Genomic DNA, 21,301 nt, shown 5'->3' on the forward strand with positions numbered 1-21,301 from the left:
GGGGGGGGGGGGGAGTCCAAGCCTGTGTATTTGTCCAACCAAATAGTGCTTGAGAAAAAAAAAATCACACAGAAGATTGTATAACCTCTGTAAATTCTGTATCACCAATCTCAGTTGGGACCTCAGCATTGCTTGGTAATCAGACAAATTTTCTATTTTTAACTTATTCTCCCACTTCTATGGTAGTTATTTTGGACCTTTATTTTCCTAAAATCTCAAATTTCTCTGTTCTCACTTTAGCAGATGGCCTTGACCCCCCAATTCAAAGAATAGATGGAATCCTTCATTGCAGTTCCTTCAACTTTCCCCACTTTTAAATCTCTTTCTCCATCTGTAAGCAGTTTTTCCTTCTTACACCTGTGTTGTGCATCTCTTAATGCCTATCTTCAAGAGGGGCCCTTGTGCTGTTGATTCTTTTAGCTACATTAGTTACGTTCCCCAACCCCTAAAAAGTCTTCAACTTTTCTCTGTGTCCTTTTTATCGAAAACAACCTGAAGTTGTTTTTTTCCTCTTCAAAACAATAATAACAATTGTAAACCAACAAAAAAACACACTTTCACATTTCACTTCAACTATCACACTTCTCCCTTTCACAAACTACTTGAAATGATTGTTAGAGTACACCCTCTAGTGCTCTTTCCTTTTAGCCCACACTAATCTGGTTTCTATTCTTTACTCTGTCAAATAGTTAAGGTCAGTTATTATCTCAGTGAATCCAGTGAACATTTACTGTTTTTTATATATGCAACCTGGAGTCATCAAGTCAGAATGTGCTACATTTGTTTTTATCTAGCTCCTTTTCCCCTTTTTTAAAAATTGGAATACTTTAAAGCAAATTCTAAACACATCATTTCACCCTTTATTTAATGTTTCTCTCTTTAAAAACGTGGACATCCAGGGCGCAGTGGCGCACACTTGTAATCCCAGCAGTTTGAGAGGCTGAGGCAGGAGGATCGTGAGTTTAAAGCTAGTTTCAGCAACATTAAGGTGCTAAGCAACTCAATGAGACCCTATCCCTAAATAAAATATAAAATAGGGCTGGAGATGTGGCTCAATGGTCAAGTGCCCCCTGATGAGTTCAATCCCTGATACAAAAAAAAAATAAAAAACAACTATGGATATCATTCCAACCCACGGTAATTCCTTGTTATTATCTAATACCTGATCCATAATCAAATTTCCTCATATGTCCCAAAATGTTTTATTCATTTGGTGTTTTTTTTGTAATTATAGGTGGATTCAATACTTTTATTTTTGTGCGCTGCTGAGGATCAAACCAAGTTCCTCACGTGTGCTAGATGAGCACTCTACCATTGAGCCACAACCCCAGCCTCTCATTTGGTTTTTCTAATCCTAATAAGGTCCACACATTAATTTTCTTGTTATGTCTCTTTAAGGTTTTTAGTATACAGAATTTCCTACTTTCTTGTTCTCCTTCTCAGGAACTGTTGCAGAAATTGGGCCAGTTGTCCTGTGAAATGTCCCCCATTCTGGATTTTTTTTAATGGTTATTTCTTTGTATTATTTAGCTTCATCCTTCATAATTCTGATAAATGAAGTTAACTTTAGAGACCTGCTTAGATTCAGGTTAGACTCGTGGGCAAGAATCCTGGTAGTGGTGTTATGTGCTTCATATTACATCACACTGGGAGGCTATCTAGCTTTCACTAATGCTAAAATTGATTAGTGGGTTCATGTGGTAGTAGCTGATCTCTTTATAAAGTTCCTCATCAGCCTTTAATCTGATGGCTTCATTCATTGATGATCATTGCCTTAGTTATTTTATGAGAAATTACAAAATGTTAATTTTCTAATTTCCTTCTTCCTCACTGAAATTCTCTATAAAATGAATTTTTTCTTCATTTCCCCAAGCCTACTTGATCACCCTGATACAAAGTTTATATGGGAAAGACAGGAAAAATTCTAACAGACAAATTTTTGTAAGGAGTTGGTGGCCTCATTTCCAGTAGTGTCCAATGAGTTGGAATTTTTTAAATTTTTGATCTTTTTAAAATTATCATTTGCAAGTATGGACTTTAATAAATATATTTCAGTTAGTTGCATTCATTATTATTATTATTATTTTTGGTGCCTGGGGTTGAACCCACTGAGCCATATCCCCAGCTCATTTTTGTATCTTATTTAGAGACAGAGTCTCGCTGAGTTGCTTAGGGCCTTGCTAAGTTGCTGAGGCTGTCTTTGAATTTGTAATTTTCCTACCTTAGCCTCCCAAGCTGCTGGGATTACAGGAGAGTGCTACGGTACCCGGCTCATTATTATTCTTGATGCTCACTTACCTTGTCACGTTTCTAGGAAATTGGGAGCACTTCGTTGATACTCTCATTCTATTTTTATCCCTGCCACATCCTTCAGTACTCTTTAAACTTTTTGCCAGTTTCTTCTTCCCCAGAGATTTTGCGCATTCTGTTTGTCTATACTATTACCTCATGGCCTAGCCGATAAGTTCCAATTAGACAGATTTCTCTTGACTCCCTTTCTCAGGCTTTATTTACTCCTTTACTTAGTACTCATAGCCTTTGTTCTTCTCTGAGAAACTTATCACAGTTGTTATGATATGCTCAATTTGTTTAGAAGATATCATCTGTCTTATTTACCATTGTATCCTTAGTATATAGCTCTATCTGACACATTTGTTGCATGAAGGTATGGTAAACACACACACACATATGCACTGTATGTAGCCAGGCCTGGTGGCACACACCTGTAATCATAGCTGCTTGGGAAGCTAAGACGGGAAGATCTCAAGTTCAAGGGTAGCCTGGGCAACTTAGCAAATAAAGTAAAAAGGTACTGGGGCTAGGTGTAGTAGTCCATAATCCCAGCAGCTCAGGATGCTGAGTTAGGAGGATTGCAAGTCTAATCCAGCCTTAATGAAAGGAAGGCACTAATCAACTTGGTGAGATGTCTCTAAATAAAATACAGAATAGGGCTGGGGATGTGGCTCAGTGGTGGAGTGCCCCTGAGTTCAATCCCCAGTACCAAAAAAAAAGGTGCTAGGGATGTAGCTCAGTGGTAGGTTCTACTAGGGTTCAATCCTAAGTACCACAAAATAAATAAATAAATAAATAAAAATTAAAAAAAAAAAAAATATATATATATATACATACATACATACATACACATGTGTACTTACACATATACCAGGAGAGACAATATTGTTAAGAACTCTAAATGACCATAACATGTTCAGCCTCCCAAAATGGCTGTGCACTCTATGTAGGTATGATATGACAAAATACATTCTACTCTTACATATAACTAAAAAGAACAAATAAAAAAAATTCTAAAGGTGTGGTATGTTCAATGAAAAAGATTTTCTTTGGGTAGCTAAAGAAATAATGGCAAAAGGACTCTGACAAGGTAGGAAGATATAAGAAATCTGATACGCTAAGGCTTGAAGAGAATCTATTGGATTTTGTAATTTGAGTTCATTAATTTCTTCTACCTTGTGAATTTTGAGTAGACTAGTGTGACTGTAGTCCAGTGTGAAATGTAAAAGGAGAGGCAGAATATAAATCAGTATACATTTTCTCTCATTGAAAAGTTGAAGAAGGGGTTGGGGTTGGGGCTTAGTGGTAGAGCGCTTGCCTAGCATGTGTGAGGCATTGGGCTTGATTCTCAGCATAAATTAATAAAATAAATGTTCATTAACATGTTAAAAAAATTTTTTTTTAAGTTGAGGAAGAAAAACCTTGGAATTTCTTACTCAATGCTAAAAAGTAAGCTTATAATAAGCCAGGATTCATGTTTTGATTTCCAGTCCATTTCTTTCCAATTTTTATGTACCCGTTTGGGTACTAATAATACTCTTCTGGATGGTAGATAACAGGAGCACCTCTCTATCTCTGTAGAAGACCTACAAACCTTGGTGATACTTTCACTCTTTAGAGCTGAGAGAGAACTTAAATGTCAGATATAGTGTTCTAAAACTCAGGTCATTTTGGTAATGTCTTCATGTTTTTTGTTTTTTTTCTTATCTACATATCCTTTTAAGAAGTTTCCTTAAATCTATTTCCTCTTTAACATCATGTAGTTAAAATTTTAAGGAAGATCTATATTGCTGATATAAATGGAAAGCAAACCTGTATAATTTGCTATAAAGAAAATAGAACCAGCCAAGCACAGTGATACCAGCTGCTTAGGAGGCTGAGGCAGGAGTGTTACTTGAGCCTACCAAAGCCCAACTTGGCTGTAATACTGAGACCTCATCTCAAAAATTAAGAGGAAAAAAAAAGATGACCAAAATTAAGTACAAAGAAAATACGATATTATTAATAAGCTAGATAAACTTTGCCTTAAGCTCTGAGCCTTAGACTTTTTCTTTCCTTTGTTCGCAACAACCTGAGACTTTTGATATAATCAGATCATCAAAAGGTAACTTTTCTGTTATGTGAATTAATGCCATGTAGTAGTAACTCAGCTCTTGCTTGACAGCTTTCTTTGTTTTTTTGGCCAGGGGGCGGGGGGGGGGTCTCTTTTTTTTAGTCTTTTCTTTTTTGGAACTAGGGATTGAACCTAGGGCTTCGTGAATGAATGCGTCCCAGCCCAAGCTTGACAGCTTTCTTAACTCATACTTTGGGAATATTTTTCTGCTCTATCAACTTTGCCATTGTTGCATTGGAGAAATTGTAGCCCAGAGACTTGCTCCAAGTTACACAGTTATCTAAAGCTTTAGCCTGGCATCCTGATGCTGATTATGTTAGTCTTTTCACTACATATTACTTTATAATCAGTGATATAATGATTTTTAGAATCATTTTATATTATTTATATTATAGAAACTTATATTTTATATTATAGAAATTTATATTATTGAAATACAATAGCAATATTGTTTTTTTTTAAATCCTGTAACTGCAAAAACTTTACTTTTTCATATTCATATGGTTTTTTTTGGGGGGTTCCAGTTTTAGTAATGGAATTAATTGTATTAAGCTATTATCATTAGAAAAAGCAAGTTTAGTATTTAAGACTTGTTTTGTGTCCCTTTGTCTTATTTTCCTATACTGCCATAACAAATTATCAGCGTGGCTTATGACAACAGAAAGTTATTACTTTACAGTTCTAAAGATAAGAAATCCAGGAATGGGTTTCACTGTGTTAAAGTGATGGCAGATCTGTGATAAATTCTGGAGGCTCTCGGGGAGAATTCAGTCCCTTACCTTTTCCAGCTCCTAGAATCTCCCTACACTTCATGGTTTGTGGTTCCTTCCTCCATATTCAAAGTCAGCAGCATAGTGTCTTCTAATCTTACTTTGACTCTGAGCTCCTTTTTCTATCTTAAAGGACAATTATGATTATACTGAACCCATCCTGATAATCCCAGGGTAATCTCCATATTGCAGTACACCTAACCTAATTATATCTGTAAAGTCCCTTTTGCCATGTAAGATAACACATATATAGGGTCTGTAGATTAGGATAAGGACATCTTGGGGGAGGGGCATTATTCTGCCTATCCCATCTAAGGATTTGCGTTGGGTTTTGTTGTTGTTGTTTGTTTGTTTTTAGCATTAGGTGGTCTCTTCAGTCAACCTGCCCAAGCTCCTACCCAGTCCAACCAGCTGATAAATACTGCAAGTGCTCTTTCTGCTCCAACACTATTGGGAGATGAAAGAGATGCTATTTTGGCAAAATGGAATCAACTGCAGGCATTTTGGGGAACAGGAAAAGGATATTTCAATAATAATATTCCACCAGTGGAATTCACGCAAGAAAATCCCTTTTGCCGATTTAAGGTATTAATTCTGTTTCTGCTCTTTATTTTAAAAAGAATACATTCGAAAGAACATGATTTTTGGATTAAAATTATATCAAGAAAACAGTTGCTTGTTTCTTTAGTACTCCTTGAACATGGTATGATTATACTTTTAAAAATATAGAAATTATAAAATCAGAATGTTTTCTTTTATGGCTCAGAGGGATCAGAATATGGCTAAAGATAATGTATCACTAGAATGTGACTTATAACTTAAGGGAAAATGGTCTACCTTGCACACCTGTAAAGGGGAGACTCAAAATTAGACATTAGTTGTATTCATATAACATTGGTAAGTAAACTGCAACCTGGCCAGTGGACAGTTGTCCTTGGCACATGTAACCCTATTGCCATTTTCTTTGTTCTAATTTCTTGTCTACCAAGCAACCATCTCATTTTTAAAAATTTTTTTTAATTAGTTACACATGACAATACAATGATCTTTACATATCATGCATTTGAATCAGATGGAATATAATTTCTCATTTTTCTGAGTGTACAGGTTGCAGAATTACATTGGTCATGCAGTCATGTATATAACCAAAGCAGTAATAATATCTATTTTATTCTGCTGTCCTTCCTTTCCCCCCTTTCCCTCGCCTCTCCTCTCATCATTTCTCTCTACCCAATCTAATGTGACCCACTTCTTTTTTTTCCCCCCTCACATCTTCATACCTGTATTCTGTATAACGAAGGGGGTTTCCTTCCCTCTTCCATGCAATTCCCATTTTCCTCCCTTTCCCTCCCACCTCTCTTCCCTATCTAAAGGTAATTTTCTTCTCATGCTCTTTTCTTCTCATGCTCTTCCTCCCTACCCCATTTTGAGTCAGAGAAGACATTCGGCATTTGTTTTTTGGGGATTGGTTAACTTCACTTAGCATAATCTGCCACCATTTCCCTGCAAATGCCATGATCTTGTTATTTTTTAGTCCATTGTGTATAAATGCCACATTTTTTAATCCATTCATCCATTGAAGGGCATGTAGGTTGGCTTCACAGTCCAGCTATTGGGAATTGTGTTGCTATAAACATTGATGTGGCTGTGTCCCTATAGTATGCCATTTTTAGGTCTTTTGAGTATAGTCCGAGAAGAAGAATAGCTGGGTCAAATGGTGGTTCCATTCCCAGTTTTCCAAGGAATCTCCACACTGCTTTCCAAATTGGCTGCACCAATTTGCAGTCCCACCAGCAATGTATGAGTGTACCTTTTTCCACGCATCCTCGACAGCACATATTGTTGTTTGACTTCATAATGGCTGCCATTCTTACTGGAGTGAGATGGTATCTTAGAGTAGTTTTAATTTGCATTTCTCTGATTGCTAGCAATGCAACCATCTCATTTGAATTTGACTTCATATATGTATTCATCAGTGAAAGAGAGTATGTAGGTCTACTTAGCAGTGTATTTTCCATAAAAAGTTAATGTATTTTAGTCAGTTTTATATTTCAACCTGTGTGTGTGTGTATGTGTGTTGCTAGGGATGGTACCTAGGGCCTTTTGCATGCTAGGCAAATGTCCTACCACTTAGCTGTATACACACACAAGCCTTGTACTTAAGCCTTTTCTGAGTTATGTTGACCTGTGTCAGTCCCTTAAAGTTAACCACTAGTCTTGTGTTTGGAGCTACAAGGCTGAGGATCAGATGCTTGAACAGAGTGAAACAAAAATGGTCAGCCTGTCTTTGTTAGAGTACATATCTTAGTCTCATCACTCTAACAAAAAAGTACACATTTGGGATCAAAGGCATTTCAGATTGCACATCTGAATAAGAATATTTGCATATGCATAATGAGACTCACCTTGGGGATAGGACCCAATCTAAAAGTGAAATTCATATATGTATTATGTAGTTTTATACACAACCTGAAGCCCATTGCTGTTTTGACTGCAACCCATTACATGAGAGCAGGTGTGAAAGTTTCCACTGAGCCATCATATCAAAACAATTTCAGAATTTGAAGCACTTTGGATTTCAGTTACTCAACCTATATATTTTTTGAGTAAATTAGTTGAAATTTTAATCCTTTTATTTAGTGATAAGAAATGCAGTAGTAGATATAAGTTGAATATAATGATTTAAACTTTTTCTTTTTTCAAAATTTGAAGTATACTATGCTAATGGTAAAATGCGTAATATACACTTGAATGAATTTAAATACTTTTAAAAAGTTGTAAGTGGTAACAAGATAAATGGCTTGATAACAAGATAAAGAGCAATAACAAGATAAAGAGCAATATTTTAGCCTGAGTCTGGGGCTTATGGTTCAGTGGTAGAGTGCTTGCCTAGCACATGTGAGGCACTGGGTTCAATCCTTAGCATTGAATACAAAATAAATAAATAAATAAAATAAAGGCATTCTGTCCATTTACAACTACAAAAAACAAAAAAACAAAAAACCACCCAAAACTAACATGTTTAATAAAAGTTTTGTTATATGAAACCATAAAATGATAGACATTTTTTTTAGTGATTTTAACCTGACAGTTTCATTATTGTACATTAAAAGTATTTATTTGTAAATCACTTCCTTATCTAGAACTTTAAGATTCTATGAATTAGGTATATTGTGAAATAAATTCAGTTGGCCTGTGATTTTTGCATTAATGTTTATAATGACATGCAAAGTTGTTTGGTTCTAAATATTCAACAATAATGAATATCAAACTTTTTTCTGAGTAAAAGCTCTTCAGTTACTATTTTAAGGAGCAGATTTTAATTTCACCCTGTTTATATTATTCTTGGGTAATATAGTTATAATTGTGTGACTTCTTTGGGTACAAAATAATGTATTCTTCATAACCAAACATTAAGCTGTTTTGCCTCATTTTAGCAGCTATTAAGCTATTAATATTAAACACTTGACTTAAGATATGTACATATTTTTATATTATTTATTTTGTCATTTTGCAGGCAGTAGGTTATAGTTGTATGCCCAATAATAAAGATGAAGATGGGCTAGTGGTTTTAGTTTTCAACAAAAAGGAAACAGATATTCGAAGCCAACAACAGCAGTTGGTAGAATCATTGCACAAAATTTTGGGAGGAAACCAGACCTTAACTGTAAATGTAGAGGGTATTAAAACATTGCCAGATGATCAGTAAGTATACATAAAATATACTATTTATTTTTGTGTGCCCTGGTCCACAGAGTAGTCAGCAGAGTTTTTTTTGTTGTTGTTGAAACACAGATTATATCTTAGAACAGAATGTTATTTCCCAGCTGGTGGTTATTTAGTATTTGTAGAAATGTTTGTTTAAAAGCTTTTTTTTTTTTTTAATTTTGGATTTCTTATTAGATGCTAATAATTTCATAGACTTTCATTCAAGACCAGGAGGAAATATTTTATCACAGTTATACAAACTGAATGCCACATGATATTACTAGAAGGTTTAATTAACTTATTACCATTCATGTTCATTCATGACTAATTGTGATTACTTTACTTCCCTTGACCTCATATGATTTTTAGTCTTAGTGGCAAGGCATTTTACTTTAGGATTTTAAGGTTGAATTTTACTTCTTGCTATCAGTAATGCAGAAAAGTAACCCATAAGTTTCAGCAGAATCTTCAAAGTATTTCTTAGTTCTGGAAAAAATATCAAAATAACATTTATGTAGGACTTCGCAGCTGACCAGACCTTTTCACAAATTTGATCTTGTTGACCTGCATTTTAACTTTTATCATTTAAATTGGTTGACAACTGAATTTGAGGGTTTATTCTCCAAGATTTGAGGGGAAGAAAAATTCTGAATTCTTCTAGCACTCTTCTAAAATCATACGTTGTATTGATATTTGTGGCTGTGGGTTATATGTACTCAATATTTTATAAGTTGGGTTTTTTCCCTACAGGACAGAAGTTGTCATTTATGTTGTTGAACGTTCTCCAAATGGTACATCAAGAAGAGTTCCAGCTACAACATTATATGCACATTTTGAACAAGCTAATATAAAAACACAATTGCAGCAACTTGGTGTAACACTTTCTATGACTAGAACAGAACTATCTCCTGCACAGATTAAACAGCTTTTACAGAATCCTCCTGCTGGTATGTTTCTAGAGTCATACAATTGAAAAAATGAAAGATTTAGAAATAAGTGTTCCCCTTTTAGGAGATGTTGGTTGGTTATTAATGTTAATCAGTATGAGCTTATCACATGTCTACTTATTTGTGAGATCGTTTTGAATATTTGTATTCATTCATTCATGTAACTTTTTATTATATAGCTAATATATTTGTTAGAAATATTGAGAAATTATCAACTAAAGAAAAAGAATACATAATTCATCTACCCTCTTACATTATTTTAATTTCCTATAGCTTATCTCTTAAGCTGAATATTCAAATAAAACCTGAATTTTTTTCCACCGTAAGATATTCTAGATGGCCTAACTGTGTTGACTAGTTCTCCTTTATTTCCCTTCCCTAGAAGTAACTATTAATTCTTTATCTGTGATTTTAAATGTAAGCATACGTACTTGTAGTTTCTTTAAAAAAGGATTTTCCACTGTACATTTGCTGTAGCTTGCCTTTTCACCTACAGTGTTCCTTAGTACTTTTCATGTCAGTACATGAAGGTAAATTTTATTCTATTTAAACACCTACATAGTATTTTACACATATGTGTTGCTGTTTAATTCCCATGTTGTTTCTGAGTTTTCAGTTTTATAAACTATTTCCTTGTAGATATGTCTAGAGTACATGGGTATGTACTTTTTTAGAATGGATCTCTGGAAATGAAATTGGAGTCAGTATTATATATGTTAGATATATACGTTTGATATTGCCAAATTGCCCTCTAAAAAACCCCCACCATTTAAATTTCTTGTTTTTTGGGGGGCTACTGGGGATTGAATTCAGGGACATTCGACCACTCAGCTACATCCCCAGCCTGATTTTGTATTTTATTTAGAGACAGGGTCTCACTGAGTTGCTTTGCACTGAGTTGCTGAGGCTGGCTTTCAACCTGCGATCCTTCTTTCTCAGACTTCGAGCCCCTGGGATTGTAGGCATGTGCCACCACACCTGGCTCCATTGGAATTCTTAACAGCAATATTTTTTGCTGCTGCTGTTTTGCTACAGATGGCAATAAATTAATTTAAAAATTAATATTTATTTTAATCTACATTTTCCTGATTACTAGCAAAGTTGAATTAGCTAAATATTTGTATTTTTTGTGAATTACCTATTTATGTCCTTGGTCCATTTTCTATTAGGGTCTGTCTCTGTCATAATAGGAGCTCTTAACTGTATTCTGAAGGTTAATCTATTATTCTGTAGGTTTTAGGTATTTCCTTTCAACCTGTATATTTTGTTTTAGCTTTGTCCTATAATAAAACTTTCTACTTTTAGAATGATCATATTTGACAGTCATTTTTCATTATAGCTTCTGAGTCTGTCTTTGGGGAAAATCTTTCCCATACACATATTTTAAACACAGAAAAGTGTTTAAAAAATATTTTTTCTTTGTGGTAGGTGTTGATCCTATTATTTGGGAACAAGCCAAGGTGGATAACCCTGATTCTGAAAAGTAAGTGTGTCTTCAAGCTAATATTTACTACTATGGAAGCAAACAGATGTAAGCTAAGCTCTTAATTGTATCTCTAACATTTGAGGAGTTTTCATTGCTTTAAAAAAAAATGTTTGGGGAGACCCATAGTGTGGTGAAAACTACTAGAGATGAAGAAATCTGAGTGCCGTTTCCCCAATTAACATTGAGTTTCATTATAATTTTTGACAACTATATTTCCTCATTTGTAAAATAGGGAGGAACACTTGATTTCATATTGATCCATCTAGAAATTTGATGTAAAATTATACATTACTATGAAAATCTTATATATTTTGTAGTAACAGACTTAAGATCAGATAATTGACTACTTGCATTTCTTCAGGTTAATTCCTGTACCAATGGTGGGTTTCAAAGAGCTGCTACGAAGATTGAAGGTTCAGGATCAGATGACTAAGCAGCATCAGACCAGATTAGATGTAAGCAACTAGCTTTTTATTCTCGGGTTCTGGTAGTAGGTAGAGGGACTAGAGACATTTAATTATTTTATCAAGGGTGCCATTTTTCTCTTATGGGGAACCAGTATACTGCACATTAACAATTATAGCTTTATACAACTACCTTCTTTATAATAGGCTTCTTAATATCATATAAATATGATTTGATATATTTCAAAAATATTGATTTTCTTTTTTGGTACTCAAAATATTTTCTAATTTCCTTTGAGAATTTTTATTGTTTTTGATTAGTGAATTATTTTAAAATATTTTTCATTTCCAAGTGTTGGAGGTTTTTCAGGGATTGAACTCAGGGGCAGTAGACCACTGAGCCACATCCCCAGCCCTATTTTTTATTTTATTTAGAGACAGGGTCTCACTGAGTTGCTTAGCGCCATTGCTGAGGCTGGCTTTGAACTCGTGATCCTCCTGCCTCAACCTCCCCAGCTGCTGGGATTACAGGTGTGTGCCACCACGCCCAGCCCATACATCTTAATATTACGAGTAATTTCTAGTTTTTCATCTGTTATCTCTGCTTTGATGTCCTTTGTGGAATAGAAATCCTTAATTTTATTGTAATTAAATTGGGGTGTTTTTGATTTTCCTTTTTTGTCCTTAGAAATTTTTTTAAACCATTCTTTACCCTAGGATCTAAGAGTCACCTACATTTTTTTCTAACATTTAGAGTTAAATCTTTCACATTTGCCTCTTTTGCCCTCAGTGGAGTTCACCTCTTTACATGTTATGTGACTTGAACTTTTTTTCTGAATGGTGGGTCTATTTTTCAGATATCCATAAAAAATTTGATTTACCCCATTTAACTAAGAATTTGAATTATTATATGTGTGTGTGTGTGTGTGTGTGTGTGTGTGTGTGTATATATATATATATATATGATCTAATTCTAGATCTATTATGTTTCAGGGTCCAGTTGGTCTGTTCTCACAAGAGTTTTTTACTTTTGTGGCTTTGCAACACATACTAAAAGCTAGTAGATTGAATTTCCAGTTTTTGTTCTTCTCAGGGTTTTCTTGGCTCTCTATGGACCTTTATTTTTTCATAAAGATACTGGAATCAGTTTTTCAAAATGCCAGAATTTTGAAATTGCATTAAACGTAAAGACTAATTAGTAAAGAATTGAATCCTAATGCTAAATCACTCCATACATGAATATAATTTGTCTCTTTAATCACTGATGTCTTTTATGGCCTTCATAATTATTTTAATATATTCTTTTTAAAAATCTTGCATGCTCCTTTTTGGTTAATTCCTGGATGGTAAATAAATACTGCAGATGGTAACATGGTCACCTAGTTTTGTCTCTTTATAATGGCCTGGCATTTATTTCCTTCAAAGGTGATATGCACAGATGGACTTGTTAAAATGTGTTATACAATCTTCTTATCCTCTTTCCTATGTCTATGTTAGCCAGTGACATAGAATGATTAATTATGATGGGACAGTTATGGGATTAAATCCAGTTGGAATGCTTTAGTGACATGGAGAGATTTTTAACCTAGTTTGTTAAGATTTTGTAAGGCAGAAAGTAGGATTTTAAGCCAGGCAAAGAATAAATTAAAGATCCAGTGTCATAAAAATGTATTCAGTTGTAGAATTCATATTTCTTTTCCTCTCCAATCTGATTACTCCAAATATTCTGTAAACAGTTATATTGGGCTATACTATATTTTATGGCAATAGATTGAGGTGATTAAGCCTACCCCTACCCTCTGCCCCTTTTTACTATGCAATGCCCAAATATCCTAGTGCTCTGAAGAATTCTTTTAATAGTAACTTATGATTTTTAGATACATAAGAAGGAAAAACTGCAAATGCAGAATTAAAGGGAAAGAATTTTATATTTTGAGAGATAAATTTCAAGTTTATTTCAGATTTAGGCTTTGCATATAGGCATAGCTGATAAATAATTGTAATACCCATACCTGACTTATATAAAAGGCATTTTTTCCCCACAGATTATATCTGAAGATATTAGTGAGCTACAAAAGAATCAAACTACAACTATGGCCAAAATTGCACAATACAAGAGGAAACTCATGGATCTTTCCCATAGAACCTTACAGGTAGTAATTTGGAATTTTTCCCCCAACATTTACAAGATGATACATGTGAATTACGTGCTGAATATAGGAAAAAAGAGACTCAGAAGAAATAATGATCCAAACTGTAAGTACCAAACTTAGTAAAACCTAGACATTGGAGGAGAAGTCTTACAGGGTTGGGTAAGGAGAGTAAAATTCTAAAGTTCACATCTTAGTAACAGAGTAAAGGAAAACCATGAAGAAATAAAGCATTTTAGTATGAGGAAAGCATATATGAAATCACTGATATCTAGTCTTCATAAAGTAGAAAATACTTTTTACTTTTGAATGCCAGAAAAGGGAGTGTAACCACTAATAGTTGAAAAAAACAACAGAACTTCCAAATTAACAAGAGAAAATTAAAAATGAACAACAAAAACACCCTGAAATTATAAACTATCATGAAAACAAATATTACATACCAGAATCAGTGGGATGCGGCAAAAACTGTCCTCAAGAGGAAAATGTATAGGCTTAAAAAAAAACAAAAAACTTCATTTCTAAAAATCAAATGAAAGAAAATAAACTTATGTTGTAGCATGTTAAAGTACTTCATTTTCTTTTATTGCTGAGTAATACTTCATCATATGAATGTTCTGCATTTTTATTCACTCATCATTTGATGTACACTTTGGTTGTTTTCACCTTTTGGCTATTGTGAATAATGTCATTAATATTTGTGTACATTTTATTAGATGTATGCTTCCATTTTCTTGGGTATAAATCTAGGAGTGAAATTTCTGGGTCATATGGTTAATACTGCATTTAATTGTTTGTGAAATTGCCAAAATGTTTTTCAAAGCAGCTGAAGCATTTTACATCTCTATTTTTAGCAGCTTAAAAAAAAATCTATGAACAGATATTTCTAATAAAAAATGCAAATTATGTTTAGTAAAAAAAAAGACTTACTGGCTATATAATGCATGATTTCATTTATATGACATTATGCAAAAATGGGACAGTGCTGCTAGAGGCTGGAGATGAGAACTTTTGGGGATGATGGAAATAGTTTATACATACTTTTGTGGGTTGTATGGGGGATTACCCCAGGGCCTTATACATACTAAGCATGAATTTTACCATTTAGCTATACTCCAAACACCTTTTTTATTTATTTATTTTTTGCAAGTTTTTTTGTTTATTTTTTATTTATTTTTTTTAATAAAGAAGGATAAGTGTTTGAAACTAGCTTCTAGAGGGATAAAAAAGAAATAATGATGGGGACTTCCTTTATCAGATTTATAACTTACTTTAAACTTCTTGTACTTTTGGGGTATCTTTTTTTCTTTTCATTCTCTCATGCTTTTTTGTGGCAGGTGGGAGGCTCTGCAGTGCTAGTGATCAGACTCAGGTCATCATAATTTTGGTGGTGGTTACATGACTGTATATATTTGTCAAAATTAACTAGAGACCTATAGAACTCTGCACCTAAGTGGGTGAATTTTTTTGTATGTGGATTATACCTCAGTGAATTGGGGCCAGAAAACCCCAGAAATTCTAAATGACAGTCTTTCAATATAACAGTGTTCTAACACATTAAAGGAAAATATATAATAGACTATATCCAAAAATAGCAAATATTTCAAAAGGCAAAACATAAAAATGGATATTCAGAACCTAGACCCTGAGATACCCAATCTTATCATTATTAATCACTGTTATCATGGAGGTTTTCAAAAATATAATAAGCAATAAAATAAATATCAATACTGGACAGGAGATCAAACAATCAGTTTGCTGAGGGCATTATTTAGAAAACTCAGGACAATTTATCATAGAATTAGTGTAATCTGGCTAGATATAAAGTGTAAAAATTAGCTTTTCTTATATCATCATGAAAACAGGAAAATACAACATTTGTTATGATGACAAAACTATAAAATACTTAGGAATAAATTTATGAGGAAAGTACATAATTTGAGGTCTTTACAAATAGATAAAACCATATTTTTAGATGAAAAGACTTCATAAAGTTTAAAAAGGAATTAAATATTTTTAAAAATTGATTAAAATGTTTGTTTTTTTTAAATAAAGAAGGATAAGTGTTTGAAGCTAGCTTCTAGGACAATATAAAAGAAAAAATGAAGAGGACCTTCCTTTATAAGTAAGGTTTAAGAACCTACTTTAAAACTCTTGTGGTCAGGCTGGGGATGTGGCTTAAGCGGTAACCACTCGCCTGGCATGTGCAGGGTGCTGGGTTTGATCCTCAGCACCACATAAAAATAAAATAAATATGTTGTGTCCACCGAAAACGGAAAAATAAATATTAAAAAAAAAAATTCTCTCTCTCTCCCCCTTTCTCCTCTTCTCTCTCCTCTCTCATCTCTCTCTCTTAAAAAAAAAAAACAAAACTCTTGTGGTCAAATCAATGTTAAATTGACAATAGGATTAGACATAAAGATATCTGGAAGAGAATCAAAAATCTGTAAGTAGATGCAAGTATATCTGTATGCTTGACAAATGACAGAGGTGGTAGTTCAATTCAGTGAGATTGTTTAGTAAACAATGCTATAATAACTGTGAGAAAATAAAATGTAGACCACTGCATCATACTATATACAAAAGTAGATTAAAGACACAACTCTTAAAAAAAAACTCCTGAAGCTGCATGTACAACTTCAGGGATTAGAGAGACACTTGGTCAAAAACTGTAAAACAGATACTACATAAGAATTAGAAAACATTATGGCAAAATATACCAGAAGCCATATGTCAGTAGTTGTGGAAATTTTGCAAAAAGCATTTATTTTATCTTTAGTGTTAATATATGTATTATACAAAAGATTCTATAATTTGACAAGAAAACCTAATTGAAATGTGGGCAAAATATTTGTAAAGGCATGTCACAGAAAAACAAATACAAAGTTACTTCTTAACCAGAGATGCTCTTCTAGCTTACTAGAAGTCAGGGATTTGCAAATTAAAGAAAAAAATTTTTATATTCATCAGATCAGAAAATTTTAACCACCATTACCAGTGGCTGGCAGGAATGTGGGGTAACGGTAACTCTTGACAAGTGGTTTGTGAATCTACACTGTTAGAATTTTTGGAGAAAGCCATCTTAGCAGCTTGTATTATAACTGAAAACATACTTTTAAGCCCAGCAATCTCATTCTTGGAGGTCTACAAAGATCTTTACACAAAAATATGTAGTAAAGCATTGGTCATAGAATCATAACTAGAAATAAATATGTGCCTATCAAGATAATAATGATTGATTATTGGTTATTACTCATGAAAAGGCATGAAGCTGTTAAAAATAACAAATTAGAGCCACACCTCTTAAGGATTTTAGTATGATTATAATTGAGTTAACTTTGTGGGGGAAAAAAAGGATTAGGAGTATGGATGAAAGTTTGAAGGAACTTGCAGTTTTGACACTATGTATCTTGGGATTGGGAGTAAGAGCAGAGCAAGTCGGCCTTTAGTGGTCTCAGCACTGACTCCCGAGGTACTATTAAGTTCGCTTAAAGAAAGAAGCACGACACAGAAAAACAAACAGTATAGTTGTATTTTAGATACATGTATGTGCATGTATGTTTTGTATGTGTGAACGAAAGTATAGGGGAATGAACTTTAGTCAGTGCTGTTTCTCTTGAGAGAATGAGAGAAAATTTGCCAAAATTTTTGTATGGTTTCTAGACAGGCAAATACTGCTTTTTTAATCTGAAGCAGAAGTCCAATAAAATTTTTAAAAACTTAAAATTGTTATAAGCTCACATTTTTATATAAAGAACACTTGATTCTGAAAGGCTATAAAGGTGTAAAACTGTGAGGTGCATAGAGAGCCTGCATCTTGGGGGCAAATCTTTACCCCTCACACATCTGATAGAGCACTAATCTCTAGGGTATATAAAGAACTCAAAAAGCTAAGCACCAAAAAAATAAATAACTCAATCAATAAATGGGCCAAGGACCTGAACAGACACTTCTCAGAAGATGATATACAGTCAGTCACCAAATATATGAAAAAATGTTCATCATCACTAGCAATTAGTGAAATGCATATCAAAACCACTCTTTAAGATTTTATTTCACTCCAGTCAGAATGGCAGCTATTATGAAGACAGACAATAATAAGTGTTGGTGAGGATGTGGCGAAAAAGGTACACTCATACACTGCTGGTGGGACTGCAAATTGGTACAGCCAATATGGAAAGAAGTATGGAGATTTCTTGAAAATTGGGAATGGAACCACCATTTGACCCAGCTATCCCTCGCCTCGGTCTATATCCAAAGGACTTAAAAACAGCATACTACAGGGACACAACCACATCAGTGTTTATAGCAGCACAATTCATAATAGTTAAACTCTTGGAACCAACCTAGATGCCCTTCAACAGATGAATAGATTAAAAAAATATGGCATGTATATACAATGGAATATTATTCAGCAATAAAAAAGAATGAAATCATGGTATTTGCAGGTAAATAGATGGAGTTAGAGAAGATAATGCTAAGTGAAGTTAGCCAATCCCAAAAAAACAAATGCTGAATGTTTTGATATAAGGAGGCTGATTCATAGTGAGGTAGGGAGAGAGGGAGCCTGGGAGGAATAGACAAACTCTAGATAGGGCAGAGGGGGGGTATGTGGTTATTAATAATGGTAGAATGTGTTGATCATTATTATCCAAAGTACAGGTATGAAGACATGATTGGTGTGAATATACTTTGTATACAAACAGAGAGATAAAAAATTGTGCTCTGTAAGAATTGTAATGCATTCCGCTGTCATATATAAATTTTTTAAAGTGTTTTACAAAAAGAAAAAAAAGTATAAAAACCATAGAACTGTTGTACTCCTTCTACCAGCACTTAAGTGATACTTCTACCTAGTACCACAGAAATGTGAGTCAGTTCTTGAACTGTTAAGCCCAGCTTTATTGTTAGTTTTCAGCTAATTTCTGTCAACAACTAGTAAAATTACTTGCATAACTAAAAAAAGTTCTATTAGTATTGATGATTTCTTTTTTAATAGGTCCTAATCAAACAGGAAATTCAAAGGAAAAGTGGTTATGCCATCCAAGCTGATGAAGAGCAGCTGCGGGTTCAGCTAGATACAATTCAGTGTGAACTGAATGCACCTACTCAGTTCAAAGTAAGCATTTCTACAACATAAAGCTAGAATTTATTTCAGGTGGATTTGCAGACAAGTTTTAAGTAGTTTTCAAACAATAACTTTGCATTTTTTTAACATTCTTTAATTTAAAAACTCTTTCTAAATTGAACTTAGTCATGATTTTTTTGGCTTGTGTGAGTGCTTCAAATAATGTACAGAGCAAGAATTGGAAATTTTTAATTGATAATTTTGAAACTCTCCTTTCAAAAGGTTCTCTTTTTGAAATGGTTGCTGTTGTTAGCAGTTGTATTTTGACCCATTCTTACTCTTAGGGCCGACTAAATGAACTGATGTCCCAAATCAGAATGCAAAATCATTTTGGAGCAGTCAAATCTGAAGAAAGATATTATATAGATGCAGATCTATTGCGAGAAATAAAGCAGGTAAGTGTTTCACAAAGATGTACTTTTTAAAAGTGTCAGCTTACCACTCACATTCATTAGGATGGCTATTATCCAAAAATAATAATAATGTGTTTGCAATGATGTGGAGAAGTTGGAACCTTTGAACTGTTAAGGAAAGTGGAGCCTATGGAAAACAGTATGGTAGGGTCTCAAAATGTTATAAATAGAATTACTAGGTGATCTGGCAGTTCCACTCTAGATGACCCAAGGAAATTGAAAGCAGGTATTTGAACAGATATACATCCATGTATATACACACACAATGTGCTATTTCTTCCCAAGAAGAAGAAAATTCTTACACATGCCATAACATTGACCTTGAAGATGTTATCCTAAGTGACATAAGCCAGCCATAAAAGGACTAATTTTGTATAACTCCACTTACATGAGGTACCTAAAATAGTCCAGTTAATAGAGAATAATGGTGGTTGCCAGGGGATGAGAAGAGGGGGAAATGGAGAGTACTATTTAATTGGCACAGAATTTCAGTTTGGGAAGATGAAAAGTTCTAGAGATAGATGGTGGTGATTATTGCCCAACAGTGTCAATGTACTTAATACTCTCATTTGGGCTTAACAGTTCAAATGATAAATTTTATTTTCTATTTTACCACAATAAAAAATAAGTGAATCATGCCCATCACCATCTCCTCTGAGCATATAAAGGGTGAATTTAGAGGTAATAGAAGCCCTAAAGTTACCTAGACCTTACTACTCAAAGTGTAGGTGGTAGCAGCACCTGGAAGATCATTAGAAATGCAAAATCTCAGTCTTTATTCTAAATCTACTCAACTTGCATTTTACCAAGGTCATAGGGAGATGAGTGTGCATGTTAAATTGAAGAGCAACTATTGGAGATCATACCTTCTCAATCTATATGCCACATACAGGTATATAGAGTTAAGGGACGGGACCTATGCAGAGGTTGGGGTAGCTAGAATCTTCAACCATGTGTCTAAGGCTCACTTTGAATGAAAAAAAGATTTTTTTACTATAGCTTATTTTCGTACAAATTTATTTAATGAAAGCTATTCAAATATTGATTGTGCATAAATAAAATATTAAACCAGGTATAGTGTCTCATGCCTGTAATCCCAGCAACTTGGGAGGCTAAGGCAGAAAGGATCACAGGGTTGAGGCCAGCTTTAGCAATTTAGCAAGACCCTGTCTCAACATAAATTTAAAAATAAAAAAAGGACGGGGGTGTAACTCAGTGTTGAAGAGTGCTTCTGGAATCAGTCCCTAGCAACAGCAGCAGCAACAATGACAATATATATGTATATATGTGTGTGTGTGTGTATGTATACACATATTTGTTGTTTGTATAAAAGATGGTAACTTGGTGTACTGGCATGAGCTTGAGGATTTTAGATAGTTATGTCATTAACAAAGCAATCTAGTGCTTTGTGGAAATGTAAAATAATACATATACTTTTGATTATTATGTGCTTCTCTTTTTAAAGTAAATATAGCTTTAAGGGGTAAATCTTTTGAAGGTTATCTTTAAAGAGTTGTGAGGTGACTATTAGCACATTATAGTACAGAGCCATATTAAAGAGTCTGTACATGCAATAATATTGGAAATCATATAAACAGCCATCTTTCTAAAATGTTTTGGAATTGAACCACAACTTTCCCTCTACTTTATTGCCTTGGACAAATAACTTACCTATGTCTCAGTTTCTTTAAAGTAAAAATGACCCTAATACTCCAAAGGGTGCTCAAGGGTTTTAAATGGATTAATAAGCAAGTTAATTTCAGTGAGGCTATTAAACAGTATGTTAGTATATGGGAAGGACTCCTAAAATGTTATCAACTATATTCATCATCACCCTTACCATCATTACATATACTTTGTACTTCAAAACATGAAAATTGTTTTTAAAAT

General features: G+C 33.8%; 1 protein-coding gene across 2 annotated transcripts in view; it reads left to right on the top strand.

Moving 5' to 3' along the window:
- The window catches only part of Nup54 (nucleoporin 54), a 28,600-nt gene that overhangs the window by 6,183 nt on the left and 1,116 nt on the right, over positions 1-21,301 (top strand). For both annotated transcript variants that reach the window (XM_015499273.2, XM_048784824.1), the window contains 8 exons: positions 5,534-5,760; positions 8,693-8,880; positions 9,634-9,830; positions 11,259-11,313; positions 11,678-11,771; positions 13,766-13,873; positions 18,870-18,989; positions 19,283-19,393. In XM_015499273.2, coding sequence (XP_015354759.1) covers positions 5,534-5,760; positions 8,693-8,880; positions 9,634-9,830; positions 11,259-11,313; positions 11,678-11,771; positions 13,766-13,873; positions 18,870-18,989; positions 19,283-19,393 — 1,100 coding nt within the window. The remainder of the gene's footprint in view (positions 1-5,533; positions 5,761-8,692; positions 8,881-9,633; positions 9,831-11,258; positions 11,314-11,677; positions 11,772-13,765; positions 13,874-18,869; positions 18,990-19,282; positions 19,394-21,301) is intronic.

Source organism: Marmota marmota, unplaced genomic scaffold, assembly GCF_001458135.2.
Source record: "Marmota marmota marmota unplaced genomic scaffold, marMar, whole genome shotgun sequence".
In the NCBI taxonomy this organism is placed as follows: Eukaryota; Metazoa; Chordata; class Mammalia; order Rodentia; family Sciuridae; genus Marmota; species Marmota marmota.